The sequence below is a fragment of the Oryzias latipes genome, chromosome 19, assembly GCF_053564925.1.
Source record: "Oryzias latipes strain Hd-rR chromosome 19, Olatipes_Hd-rR_3.1".
NCBI classification, from domain to species: domain Eukaryota; kingdom Metazoa; phylum Chordata; class Actinopteri; order Beloniformes; family Adrianichthyidae; genus Oryzias; species Oryzias latipes.
In genome coordinates this window covers 23488507-23502650 of record NC_136255.1, presented here as the reverse complement: position 1 = coordinate 23502650, position 14144 = coordinate 23488507, and the positions used below count along the sequence as shown (strand labels likewise).

The window sequence follows — 14144 nt, the reverse complement described above, 5'->3', positions numbered from 1 at the left end:
CAAGGTTTGTACTGTAGCTGTTGTTTTGGCCCATTCTCCCATGCAGATCTTCTCAAGAGCTGTGGCGTTTTAGGGATGTCGATGGGCAACACAGACTTTCAACGCCATCCACAGATTATTTTCTGGATTGAGGTCCAAAACTGGCTAAAGCCCTCCAGGACCCTGAAAATGGTTTTTATGTAGACCCTTCTTTTATTTGAATCCACATCGACCTTGTGTGTTACTATGGTAACCTTTGTTACTGAGGTTCCCCAATAGACCAGTTTCCCCGTTTAGTTCTGGGCTGTTTCCTCACTGTTGCCAATATAATTTGTACCACCACCTTCTGAGATCTTGCATGGAGCTCTAGGTGGAGGGAGATTGTCAGTGATCTTTTATTTCTTCCATTTTCTAATATTTGCTCCAACAGTTGATTTCTTCTCATCAAGCTGCTACCTTATTGTCAATTGGTTCATTTCGGTCTTGTTCAGGACTACAATCTTGTCCTTTGACAGCTCTTTGGTGGAGAGATTGCATTCTGACTGTTTAAGAGTGTGGACAGGTGTCTTTTATGCAGATAAGCATTTCAAACAGGTGACTTTAATACTTATTAAGCAGTGGAAGATAGAAGAGCTTCTTAGAGAAGTAGCAACTGGTCTGTAAGGAACAGAATTCTTGATTGTTTTTGGAGCAAAATAATTATTTTATGCACTGTTATGTTAATAAAGTGTTTTAAACTTTCATACAATGTGAATTCCTAGATTTGTTGTTTACATTGTGTCTCTCTCATCTTTTCACTTCACATGGGAAAATTTGCAATATCAGTGACTGATCAATTGTATCTTGACAAATTCTTGTGCCAGCAGTAATCATTATTTGGTGGAGTTTTGTAAATAGATACTTCGTCGTGGTTTTAAAATTTTTCAAATCATATCCTTGTTTGATTGTATGATTTAATGCTCTAAATCTAAATCAGTATTTTTGTACATTTACTAGCACAAGTTGATTTGACACATGGTCTTTAACACTGTATTCTTTATGTCCAGATGTGTGGACATCGATATGCAAAGATTGTCACGGGGGGAACAGAGGAGCAGCGGCGGATGATCGGAAAGTGTTACGTGAGGAGCAACGACCTGACATTGGATGCCACTGACTTCTGGCAGACGGATAGCTATGAGGTCTGCAACCCCGGCTATGACATGGAATCTGAGGGCCAGTGCAACCTGGGCATATCTGGAGGCATTGGGTATACCGACGTCTACCTCGGAGCTGTGGGCAGCTACACGTGGCAAGGTGGGAACGTGAATAAAAATACAAATTTACAGCAAAGTATCTCTATAACCAAAAATACAAAAGGCAACAGGCTGTAAAGACTAAAATTAAACTCTTATCTTCCCTGTTATTGTATGTAGTTTCAATAACTGGACAATACGCATTAAACATATTATTTACTACAACCCTCAGAAGTCTGTTTTAACTCCCTCTTCTATGTAGAACGTCTTACATCAGGCATGTTCAAAGTCTGGGCCAAATATAACCTGCGTTAAACCTCCCACCGACCCTCGGTCACACATTTTCACCTCACCAAATCTGCCCTTTTTTTGCAAACGTTTTGGACACCACTGTCGTAATTCGATTGTTTTTGCTTTGCTATAAGCAAAAATCTCAACGCAACTGTTTTAAACACCTCCGGGTCCAAAAAAAAAAATGTTGTGGTCAAACAAACAAATAAATGTGCTCTTTTTCAGATGTTGGTCCATACTTCTTATTCCAAGATACCGTGGCAAAAGTCCAAAAGGCTTCACATTTTTCAGTGTGGTGAAATAAAAAGAAATATTGGAAATTCTTTTAATAAATATGGAGAAGTTGGAGCTAGAATTGATATTCACAAATAACGTTTCATTTTTTTAATGAACCAAATTTTCAATAAAAGCTTCTATGTATCATTTGACATAATGTGAGTCATTGACACATTTAAAGGTTTTTTGACAACATGCCTATTTATTTTGAACAATTAAATGGAGAGAAAGAATATTGAGAACAGAAAAATAATAATGAATGACAACAATTAAAGTTTAAAATGGGCTTTGGATAAAGATTAACAATTTGAGTCCAAACCTCGTCTGTCAATTTAATCCATAATTTATACAAAACAGCGTTTATGCAACAAGTTTTGATCAAAAAGGAATCTGGTTGACTGCCTGAAATGTATTTATTACATCACTCTTTACAATTGCTTTAATTTTTGACAATTTGTTTTTTATGTTTTCCCAGCAGTTATTGCATTTCTTGACCCTTCTTGTGGATAAACAGTGATGTTAGACATTTGATCTCACAGCTGTTTGGATCCTCTTAGACTGTATTTATCCTCTCATAAGTTGTCTTTCTTTACGGTTATAGTTTTTTAATTTTTTTATTTAATATGATATGCTAACTAAATGGTAAACAAATGTTTGTTTGTTTGTTTGTTTTTTTTTGGGGGGGGGTTACCTAAAATAGCCTTAAACTGTAATTTTGATATTAAGTTTTAATTAACATCATCCATGTGTTTGTTGCTTTAAGGCTACGTAGAGATAAATATGGTAAAATGTTTAATATTCAATTAGTTCTTGATGCAGTACTAAATGTCTCCGCTAGATGTCACTAATATTTTACAATAACCAAATCCTATTATTGCCATGCAACTTTGTTTTCAATCTGGACTTTGTTTCTGAAATGCAGATAATGGCACAGCTATACTTGAAATCTTTTTTTAAGTCATGAACGCTCCTAACCACTGCTGTCCTGTTAAATTCTGTTTTAAAGGAAACGTTCATGTCATCTGGAGGAATCCTGAACCAGATAACTCATGGGAGGCAAACGGCAAAGCTTTTGGGGAACTGGACAATCGAAATATCTACATGGGTAAACATTTCTTAACCTTTTCATCACATTTTAACCCTGCCACAAACAAATACACAACATGAGTATCTTTTGTCTCCTCAGGATTGATGTGACGGCACTAGACTTTACAATTTTGACCATCAAAAGTACTTAGAAAATGTTTTGCAACATATAAAACACTTAAATAAATGCAAATGTAACAATATTGAGTAAAACAGTGAGAGTGCTGTATTTTTTTCTTCATTGTTCTCTTAAATGAAAGAAATGTTTGCCTCCACAGGTTATTCTGTTCTTGAAGAGCAGAAACTGCTGAAGCAAGACCAATATACAGTGGTGACAGGGGCCCCGAGGTTTGATTCGAGAGGCTCTGTAATTCTCGGGGAGATGAGTCAAGCCAAGATCAGTCTGATGCAACTTATTCCTGGGGAACAAGTGGGCTCGTACTTTGGAAGCAGCCTGGCAGCTGCGGATCTCAACAATGACGAGTGCGTCTTTAAACTGGCCTGCAGAACATGATTTTTATATATTTTACATAACTACTGGAAGTCTGCACTGGGAAAAAAAGATGAAAGATAAGGGATCTGAGAACATATTTTGAACTAAGAAAAATTACATTGATCCATACATATATATATATATATATATATATATATATATATATATATATATATATATATATATATATATATATATATATATATATATATATGTATATATATTTTGTTACTCGTTTCAAACTTAATTTTTCAGTTTGAACCATTGTTTTTAACTCGATATTCTGAGATTTGAGTTGGAAAGATTTAGTAACTAGAATAATTAAATAGGAAAAATATCAATTATTTTAAAAAATATCTTCAATTTATAATAATTAATATGAGATTAAAAAGAAAGCAAATAAAACAAATTTTCCATTATGCTTTTCACAGCAAAAAATCAACCTGATATTTACCTATACTAACATAAGGGTTTTATTTGCCAATCCTAAATAAAAATTAAGGTAAATATAACATACTCATCCAAAAAAATAGTTGTAATAGCATTTTTTTGCATGTTCTCGTGGCATTTTTCTGATAATCAAGGATGTGTACAAATAATGTTCATCTTAAAATTGCATTTCTGATTATTTCTTTATTCAGATTATTGTGAAACAGGAGCAGATGAAAAAAACGCAGTTTGAAAAAGAGTTTATTTGTGATGTAGAAAATGAGATGGGCAGGCTGTAAGCAGCCTGCACGCTACACAACGGGGAAGGGAAGGGGGTGCGGGGTAGCTCCATGCCAACTGTCCCGCCCGCAACTCAGGGGCGACTCAGGTTTTATGATTTTGGCCAAAAAACGACATAATCCTAATTAAAAGACCACCGGGAACGCTTTTAAAATTGCTCAAAATATGATCAGAGTGGGACTTTATAGAGAGACCTGTTAAGTGAACACTAAATTATTCGTTTGTAAACTCAAAGTTAGCCTCAATGCAGATTGCCATTCGGTGAAATGGCAAAACATACAACAACAAAAAAAGAATCTTGTTAGACTGCTTTTTAACTTCTGGGCTATTAAACATAAGAAAATCTTCATAGTTCTAAGTTTTTTTAGTCATTGAAACAATAACAGTTTTAAAAGTTGTTCCTTATGTTGTGGCTGATCTGTAATTGTTAATCTCCCTCTTTAATCCAGCTGGAATGATCTGATTGTGGGTGCTCCGTTCTACTTTGAACGCCAGAATCAAATAGGAGGAGCGGTGTACATTTTCATGAACGAGAATGGCTCCTTCCAGAATGTCTCCACCAAAGTTCTGAAGGGCCCCGCTTATTCAGGCTTTGGCTTTGCAGTTGCTGCCATCGGGGATGTCAATCAGGATGGATTCCAAGGTGCTGTTCTTATAAAACAATGCTTAATTTGGCTTTCCCGAGGCTTGATTTTTGTTTTTCCTTGCGTCGCCTCTGCAGACTTTGCTGTGGGAGCGCCATTCCAGGAAACGGGGAGGGTCTACATCTGGATGGGAAGTAAAAAGGGAATCTCTGATAAGTACAGCCAGGTAATTTCCATCTGCGTTTTTTTTTTTTTTTTTTTTCGTACATTTTTTTCAAATTCGATATACAAACTCATCCATTACCTCCTGCAGATGATTGAGGGAAAATCGGTTGGCGACGGTAATTTTCAAAGTTTTGGCTACTCCATTGATGGAGGGATGGACATGGATGGCAACAGCTACCCCGACATGGTAGTCGGCTCTTTGGATGACCGCATTGCTCTGATCAGGTGAGTCAAAGGTTAAAGCGTCGCTGTGTGAATGAGTCCTAAAACTACAGTTTTCCTTTAAACTCTAAATGTTTTGTGTTCAGAGCACGTCCAGTAATCCACTTAACCAAAAACTTCACCGTGGAGCCTTTTATTGTGGATCCGAATCAGTGTACTGATGCTAAACCATGGTAAGGTGTCTCTACTTCAGAGGGTAGTTTTATTTGACTGAATTTGTAACCCCTGTCTTTGTTTTACAGCATTTCAGCGACAGTATGTATGTCCTTCACACTGAGCAACGGAAACAAAGACTTCAAAAAAAGCATTGGTTTGTTCCATTTTTTTAATCATGTCTTTTTTTGTATGAGTTCATTGTATTTACAAGGTCTCTGCTGTGTTTTGGATCTTGTTTCAGTGGTGGACTACACAATGGAGGCTGGCGTGGGAGAATTGCGAAGGCGTGTTTATTTCCAGGATGACCGTTCCACATTTTCTGGATCTTTAAGCTTGTCGTCCTCCAAATCGATCTGTGAAACCCTGAATGTTTTTGTGAAGGTAATTTCCCATCTCTAGGCCCGTTTATTTATAATCCAGCTGTTTAATAACGCTGTTTTATACGCAGACACCTGTGAGGGACAAACTGGACGCTGTGCATTTTTCCATCAACATGTCGCTGCCAGAACAAACCTCAAAGGCCAGGCGCTCCCTGCAGAACTTGGACTCCTTCCCCGTTTTGAGCCAGGATCAGAAACTTATCCACAAAGCCGAGGTACAACACTGCAAATGCTTCAAAGCCGGAAAACTTCCCTCATTTTTATGCTAAAACAAAGTTTATATCTCCTTTTTTTTTACAGATTCACTTTCAAAAGGAGTGTGGAACTGACAATAAATGTAGTAGTAACCTGCAACTCAAGGCCCAATTTGTTGATGAGAAAGAAACTCCTTATCCCAGGTGAAACCAAATCCATCAATACAACCCAAAATCAGGAAAAGATACCACAGTTTTAAAGAAAACAACCACAAAAAACTCGCATACTAATATATATTTTTAAATTATACTAATTTGACAATCATTCTACTGGCAAGAAAAAACTACTCTTAATGTGCAGCAGTGTACATTTCTAGGGCATTTAAAACCAAAATTTGATCAGTTAAACCTAACTTTTTTGCCTCAAATTGTCACTGCTTTACTGACTATGGCAAGCATTCATCTGAACACAAATGCAGTCATTTATTGTCATCACAAAGGTAAACTGGTACAAGATTTGAGCAGCTCAAGACAAACAGAAAGCCATTAGTGTGCAAAGACGAGACGTAGTCTATGTGCAATTTGTACAAGGATGCAAATTGTGCAAAAATGCAATTTATACATAAAAAGGTGTATGATTAAATATATAAAAATTAAAAGAGTAAAGAAGAGTTACAAGTAGAGACAGGAGTCCAATTTCCAAAAAGGGCACAGATTGAGTGTGATTGAGTGGGGTGGTCGTTCAGTTTACTTAAAAGTGCTGTTTCCTGTGTTTAGGAGAGACGGGATGCAGATCTTTCAGTACAACAGGAACATGAGGATAATAATCGGACTGAAGGTGGATGTGACCAACTTGAAATCCCCTGGAAAGGTTGCTGAAGATGCTCACCAGACCATGCTCAGCGTCACCATCCCCAACACCCTGAAATATGCAGGCGTCAGACCTCCAGTATGTCCACCAGAGGGCAGCATGAGCCTTTATCTTACACTACTTACCAAATGCTGAATTAATTTTCTAATTTTTGAGTAGAAGTGCGTTTAAAATAGTTGTTGTGTGTTTAGACATATCAGTGCAATGCCAACGATGCGAATGATGGAGTCCTTTGTGAGATTGGGAATCCTCTGAAAGCTGAAGAAATGGTGAGTTTCCACAGTTGATTTGTTTTCTATGTTTCTCATTTGAACACCGAAAAAGAACTGAATTGCAGTTTCTCTTGTTTGCTTGCTGTCTGTCACACTTAGACTTCTCTGCGGCTGCTGTTTGAGACATCAGACATCGATCTGAACACAAATTTGATCGAGTGTCAGCTGCTTCTGTCAACGTAAGAACTTCAACTGCTTCATACTTGCTGGGTTTTGAGATTGCAATAGAATTGTAGAAGCTGGTTTAAATCTAAAATCTGAATGACGCACTCACATTTCACAGCGTCAGCGAACAGTCTGACCTGAAGCGCGAGGCGGTGGGCATTCTGATCGAAAGCACCATTCTTCCCTCATTCTCTGCGTGAGTGCCATACTTTAAGTAAGTTTGATCTGTCACAACAGTTTTTTTCTGAACATCTTCATCTCTCGTTCAGTAAAGCCTTGTCCGTGGGAACAAAATTTGGCGGGACGGTGATGGGCGAGTCAGCGATGGTCAACACCAGTGACGTCGGCAGTCTCGTGGAGTTCACCTTCAATGTGAGTCACCTACAGTCTATATTAAACCTTCAGGGCTTTAATGCTTCATCTGACCAAATGTGTGGTTGCCACCCACATGTTCCTCATCCACACCCTGTGTTTGAAGACCAAACTGCAGGGGTTTTAATGTCTAAAGTGGATTGTTTGAGCTGTGGTTTGTGGTGCGAACAAAACCAGGGTTATTTTTAACATTTTTTCCACTTTTATTACATAAATCTGTTTCTCACCACAATAACCACCAGGTGGACATGAATGAACAACTGCTGGGAGACTTGGGGACGCTAGCTGTGGAGTTTAAGTGGCCCTTTGAGGTAGCAAACGGCAAGTGGCTGCTCTACCTGACGAAGGTTGTTGTCAAGGGAAGATCGGAAACGGAATGTGATGCTGGAGGACTCGTCAACAGTCTCAACCTCTCTGTGAGCTTTTTTGTCCTTTTTGTCTGTAGGGGTTTGCAGTTGGTTCATTAACTAAACCTTGACTTGGTAAACGTTTTTATTTAGATATTTGAAAGATTTTCCAACCTGTTAACCTTAAAAAAAAGACTTATGAGTTTTTTATGATTAAAAAAATGGTCAAAGCACAGCTAAAACTGTCCTAGTCTTGTTTTTCACTTCATTTTTGGATTAATTCCCACAACTAGTGAATTAGTTTCATATTTATGCACAACTTAAATTTTGGGACATTTACCGGTAACTAAAAAAATAAAAATTAGAAAATAAACTAAAACAAACAAACAAAAGCACAGCAAAACGTACAAAAAAAATGGAAGGATGGAAGGGCAGACAGATCCACAAATAGACAGACATGCATAAAAAGATAAATACACACAAACCAGTGTCCTTCTTGTGCCTGCCCCAAGCCCGATAAATCCAGAGGGTGGTTTCAGGACGAACATTCAACATAAAACTTTAAAAGAAATGAAATAGATCGAATGAAAAAAATAAATGTGGATAGATGAACTGATATGAGGATAGCATGGTTTTCTATGTGCTTTAGAGGTTCGGAGGGAAACAAAACTCTCAGCATACCCAGAGTTGCCCCCTCCCTGATAATCTACCTGCACCCCATACTGGGGCTGGCTAAATCTGGATTAGATTTTGTTTTTCACAATTGCAATATTTGGTCTGCAAAAATTAAGCCAAAAAAAAAAAACGTTTTGGGCAATACCATGTCACCTATTTCAATAGTTTTAGCATTTATCTGCAATGATACATTTGACTTCAAGAGTCTCAAACTTTTGTCAAAGAATTCTTATTCACAGGGTTGCTTCAGCTTGTTGAGAGTTTGAAGGAATTCTCTCAAAGTTCAGACAGAAAGCTTCCCATTTGCATACTTTTAGTATGCAAATGAGGTTATACATTGTCAAGTCATGAATGTGCATTCGTTGCTCCCTATTTTTGGTTGTTTTTTTCTTCACATCTGATGCTCTTTCTGATTGAACTTGCTTATTACAAGTCCAGTGCAAGTCCCACAGTGCCAAACATGTCTACTTTGGTCCCATCTGTCCATAAGTCTTTGTTTGAGAAGTCTCGTGGCTTTTGAACTGATGCAGCTCTGCAAACCTCAGTTGTTCTTCTATGACACTTTTAGACAAAAGAGGTTCCTCCTAACAGCCCTTAACACCATGTAATTGTAAGCTTGTGGATGTCAACATTTCATGGACTTCTAAAAGAGAGAAGCAAACTGGCAAGTGTGTGTTTCTGCAGAATTCTGCATAACTTCACAACTCACAGAAATAAGGACCAACTAGCCTAAAGTGTACTTATTACAATTCCCACAATAAGTTTATTAGTTTTATGTTTTTACACAAAAATAGACTTAAATTTCTTCCAGTTTAATACAATCATTTTAGATATTAGTGAGTGAAAACGGAATTATTTAACAGCTACCGGTAATATTCATAAAAATCTGACTTGATATCAGACAAGACTTGAACCTAAATTGTGAGCTGTTCACCCTCTCCTGCAAAAAGTGGTATAGACTAAAAATAGGAAAAGAATATAAAGAAAAAAATCACTAGAAAGTAGTAAAATGATCTATTCATGCACAAGTCATTTTTTTATTTAACAAGAAATCTTATACGATATCAAAATTTAAAAACAAGATCTATGCAAGCATTCAAAAAGGGAAAAATAGGCTAAAAAAGCTAAATGGAGTTACTTCAAACTTAATGTTTTACAGTCCAATAATAAGTATTAATTTGCAGGTTCTAAGCAAATACTTTGTGTTATTTGAGTTTTTATGGACCTAATTGTAGTCTAAATAAATAAAATAATAACAGTGAATGCCAGTCTAACTTTTTAACATTTCTTGAACTAAAATGGAATTGTGCAATTTGATTTATTTTGAGTCTTAATTTATTTTTTGTCAAGAGTTAAATGAATTGGATTCATTTTTATGTTAATTCCTTATTTGTAGATCTTAGCTCTTAATGGGAAAACAAATTCTAAAAACTCAAAACTGCTGATTTTAAAAAGTGGCCTGGAAAAGATGTTAAAACAGCTGAAAACCTGCTAAAATATCTTGAATTTTTAAAAACAAGGTTTTGAATCTTTGCAAAGATCAAATACTTTGCAGCGGGCTTTGATTTGCCTGACGTCAGTATACAATCAAGCCGTCTGAGCAGCACGAATAAATACTTGTGGTTTGCTGTATTAAAAAAGTCCTCAGAGCAAAACCACTGCACAGAAATACATTTTGGAAAACAATTGAGTCGCCACACAAAAAACTCTCAAAGCCCCAAAATAGGAACTCAGCAGCCTACACTTAGTAGAAATGACACTGCTATTCTGGGAAGAATTTGGTCATTTCTTTATCAAAACCAGTAATTAACCAATGCTGTAATGTCTCTGTGTTCTGTGGATTTTCCACGCTTCCTCTCGTCCTCCAGCTGTCGCATAGCCGACCCCAGCGTACCAAACGGCAGGCTGACGAAGACGACGCTAATGAGAAGTTTCAGAGCCAGACAACCGAGCCGCAAGCTGCAAGCAAACTGCTCACGCTGCCAAAAAAAGAGTCCTACCTGCTGGTAAGGGATGTAACATGAGAGCAAAGTTTTTCCAATTCCCTCTGCTCATTGCAACACACGTGCTACTAAAATGTAAGTCAAGTCACCTCCAAAAAAAACAGAAATGTCACTGATATTTATGTATAAGAGAAATTCTTAGAGCTAAGGGAGCAGAGAAAATGGCTTTAAACTGAATTGGAAGTACCATAACATGCAAAACACAGTATAAATGCATATTTTTATAAATGAAAGTCATGTCACCATTAAGATTTTTACTGTTGCAGTCAAAAGAAAAGGAATGATACTGATAATTTATGTCTAAGTAAAATTCTAACACAATCTAACTGGATTAGAAGTCACCATATCCATATCATGTAAAATACAGTATAAATAAGTAATCTTACCGATTTATTTCCTTTCAATTTTTGTGAAATTGGGATTTAACCAGCAAAATATTTGTTCATTGGAAAATGAATTTACCTAATTTAAAAATGGGTAAAGCAGATTAGAGCCCAGATATGCTTTATTAAAAGTTGGCAAAAGAGATTTTCTGATTGGAGAAGAGTAAAATAAAATGGGACGAGTTGATATAATTGAATCATAAAAAGGAAAAATAGCTAAAGATGAGAAAAAAGAAAAAGACATTAAACGATAAATAGGCAGCAGATGTGAGCTGTATTTGCTTTAAACAATAAACCAGAATCTGATAACAGAAATATATCACCAATCAAATGGAGCTCAAATCTTGGAAACATTTGCTCCATTTTCAATCCTTTTATTTATTTATTTGTTTATGCAATAGTTTTGCTTTTGGTTTTATAAATTGGAAAAGTATTTTAAATAAAGAACTTTTAGTCACATTCGTTGGAAAGGTGCTATACAAATAAAATTAAATTGATTTAATTTAACTTAATTTGCTTTGATTTGTTTTTATTTGCTTTGATTTGATCATGTGGCTTATCATGCAGCAGACTGAGTACAATTTATACACCTTTAGATTTACAATTGCAGTGATGCCAAATGTCTCAATTGGGCTCCAGAATGAAGTTTGACAGAAATAAGCATGCAACTTTGAAGACAAACAAAACAATAAAGAGCTCAAAAATTAGGTGTTGGTGTTAGAACTGAAAAAGTTTGATTTTGGCAGAAACTTAAAATAAAAATCCTTTTTGAGATAATTACATATTTCCAAGGTTCGAATCCGGGCTGCTCCCTGTTCCCAAGCCCGGATAAATTGAGAGTGTTGTGTCAGGAAGGGCATCCGGCGTAAAACATTGCCAAGTTAACCATGCGACTCATCCTCGAAAGAGAGGTTGTTCCGCTGTGGCGACCCCTGATGGGAGAAGCCGAAAGAGAGAGAAGACATATTTTAATGCCTACAAAGGGTAAATTTTTCTCCCCTGGATCACAAAAGTTTTGTCTCATTGTCCTTTGAAGGATTGCACCCAGGGGACTGCAAAATGTGTGACTTTCTCCTGCCCGCTGTTGAACATGTCCAAAACAGCTGAAATCTACGTCCGCTCAAGGCTGTGGAACAGCACCATGCTTGAGGTCAGCTTCTCCGTATAGAAGATACCTGCAAGCTGATCTCCAAATTTTTGCTGCAAAGCCCAATTTTTCAGTATTTAATAACCATTTTGTAATTGTCTTGTTTCCAGGACTATTCCAATGCCCTGACAGTGACAGTTAAAGGCCAAGCCACACTCTGGCTCATGGCAAAAAAACCAACTATCAAAATGGAAACTCAGACAATAGAGGTATGTGACGATAATGATGTTCCTGTCTTTAAAGACATTCATGTCCTGACTTTTTCCACCATATTTCAACAGTTTAAAGTGGTAATAGAGCCAGAAGAAGGGGTGGAAACGCCCTACGAGCTGCCCCTGTGGATCATCATCTCAGCGGTTGTGGCTGGAGTACTGCTGTTAGCAATCATTATTGCTATTTTATGGAAGGTGAGACTTTTCAGTGGATGTGAAGGTGGTGCATCTTTATAAACCAAGAACACCACCCAAAAACTGTGTGTTTCACACCAAACATTTTTCCAGGAAGAAAGCTACAAAAAGAGTTAGCCTATATATGTAGAGATTGGAACATTAGTCTTTAGAAGAAAATCACTAGAAAGTAGTAAAATAATCTGTTCTTGCAGCAAGTCATTTTTTTTTTATTTAACAAGAAATCTTATGAAAAGGTGTCAAATCTAGAAAGTTCCACACAAGCATTCAAAAGGAGAAAAAAAGGCAAAAAAGCTACCTGTTGGATATAATTTCTGTATTTTCCGAAGTATAAGGACCCAAAAAAACATAGATAAGTCGCTCCAGAGTCTAAGTCGCCTTTGAAGGAGAAAATATCAGGTGTATTTATTTTGAAGAGCTCTACAAAAGCATTGGTGATCATGTCTGGGTTCATGAGATCTTTTAGTTTTTTATGCCACTTTTTAGTTTCTACTGCGAGAGCTGCGCCTGAAAGAAGGGTGCTATCAGCGGGACTTCTATGTCTCTGTGACCCAGAGTGATGAGTCGCTGTTCCACATTAGTTTGAAGAAGAAAAATATAAAAACAAAAATAAGATTGTCTTGATGCAAATAAGAAAATTATCATAAAAAAGTTCAGGGAAAAAAATCGATCCAAACCATTTCCTTCATGTTTTATTTGATTCTTTTGGATGGCGCTTCTTCTGCGTTGCATGTCAGTATCAAATACTGATACACACACTTCAGTGCCCTCTAGTGGTCATAAGCTGCAAATCACCACTGAAGGACAACTGATTGTTAGTGGGTAAATAATGAATATATGACCCTATATTTTTTTTTAAATCATCTAGTAGTATAAGTCTCACCCCGGGCCAGACTATGCAAAAAAAAAAAAAAAAAAATGCAACTTATACTCCAAATTGAATGTTATACAGCCCAATTATAAGTTTTTTTTTGCTAGTTCTAAGCAAATGGCTTGTATTTTTTATGCCCAATAATACGTTTTTTTTTGCTAGTTCTAAGCAAATGGCTTGTATTTTTTTTAGTTTTTATTAACCTAAATGTAGTTAATTTCGATTACAGTGACAAAAGCTTTTATGAAAAGTGGAAGATATTCATTTTAGAACAAAATGTGAACACCATCTTAGTACAAGTTGACTCATCTGTAATGAATCCTCATTATCACATAATATGCAGTGTGCATACACATTTTATTGAAGTGAAATCCTTTTTAAACAATTAGTCTAACTTCATGCGCCCTCCTCCACCCCCAGTGTGGCTTCTTCCAGAGGGCCAGCAGGAGGGAGATGTATGAGGCCAAAAGCCAGAAGGCTGAGATGAAGATTCAGCCCTCTGAGACAGAGAGGCTGACCGACAGCAGCTACTAAGGCACCCATGTGTCTCCTGAGAGCAGACCAGTGGGGCTTTTGGGTAAAAAAACAAAAAGAAATTGAACCCTCTTACTGTCAATCTTCAGGTGTCACTCAGCTTCACTCCTTTTCTTCTTGAATTAACAAAATATTTCTTCTATTTTCCATATTTGCGGCCTCCTCGACCACAAATAGCCAATTTTCTGATCTATTTTTCCTCCTAAACTTGTTTGGAAGGTTTCTCTGCTTTCTAACTTCCCACATC

General features: G+C 36.8%; 1 protein-coding gene across 2 annotated transcripts in view; it reads left to right on the top strand.

Moving 5' to 3' along the window:
* Window positions 1-14144, top strand: part of itga3b (integrin, alpha 3b) — a 30605-nt gene that overhangs the window by 14904 nt on the left and 1557 nt on the right. The window contains exons 4-25 of one of the 2 annotated variants that reach the window (XM_011487917.4): window positions 1026-1275; window positions 2788-2886; window positions 3146-3350; window positions 4539-4732; window positions 4811-4899; window positions 4987-5123; window positions 5207-5293; window positions 5363-5430; window positions 5518-5657; window positions 5725-5871; window positions 5957-6054; window positions 6628-6799; window positions 6913-6990; window positions 7093-7172; window positions 7277-7354; window positions 7428-7530; window positions 7773-7946; window positions 10421-10558; window positions 11975-12088; window positions 12196-12294; window positions 12367-12492; window positions 13784-13940. In XM_011487917.4, the coding sequence (XP_011486219.1) occupies window positions 1026-1275; window positions 2788-2886; window positions 3146-3350; window positions 4539-4732; window positions 4811-4899; window positions 4987-5123; window positions 5207-5293; window positions 5363-5430; window positions 5518-5657; window positions 5725-5871; window positions 5957-6054; window positions 6628-6799; window positions 6913-6990; window positions 7093-7172; window positions 7277-7354; window positions 7428-7530; window positions 7773-7946; window positions 10421-10558; window positions 11975-12088; window positions 12196-12294; window positions 12367-12492; window positions 13784-13897 (2790 nt within the window). In that variant the 3' untranslated portion in view covers window positions 13898-13940. The remainder of the gene's footprint in view (window positions 1-1025; window positions 1276-2787; window positions 2887-3145; window positions 3351-4538; window positions 4733-4810; window positions 4900-4986; window positions 5124-5206; window positions 5294-5362; window positions 5431-5517; window positions 5658-5724; window positions 5872-5956; window positions 6055-6627; window positions 6800-6912; window positions 6991-7092; window positions 7173-7276; window positions 7355-7427; window positions 7531-7772; window positions 7947-10420; window positions 10559-11974; window positions 12089-12195; window positions 12295-12366; window positions 12493-13783; window positions 13941-14144) is intronic. The other variant, XM_078937887.1, reaches the window with a different exon arrangement.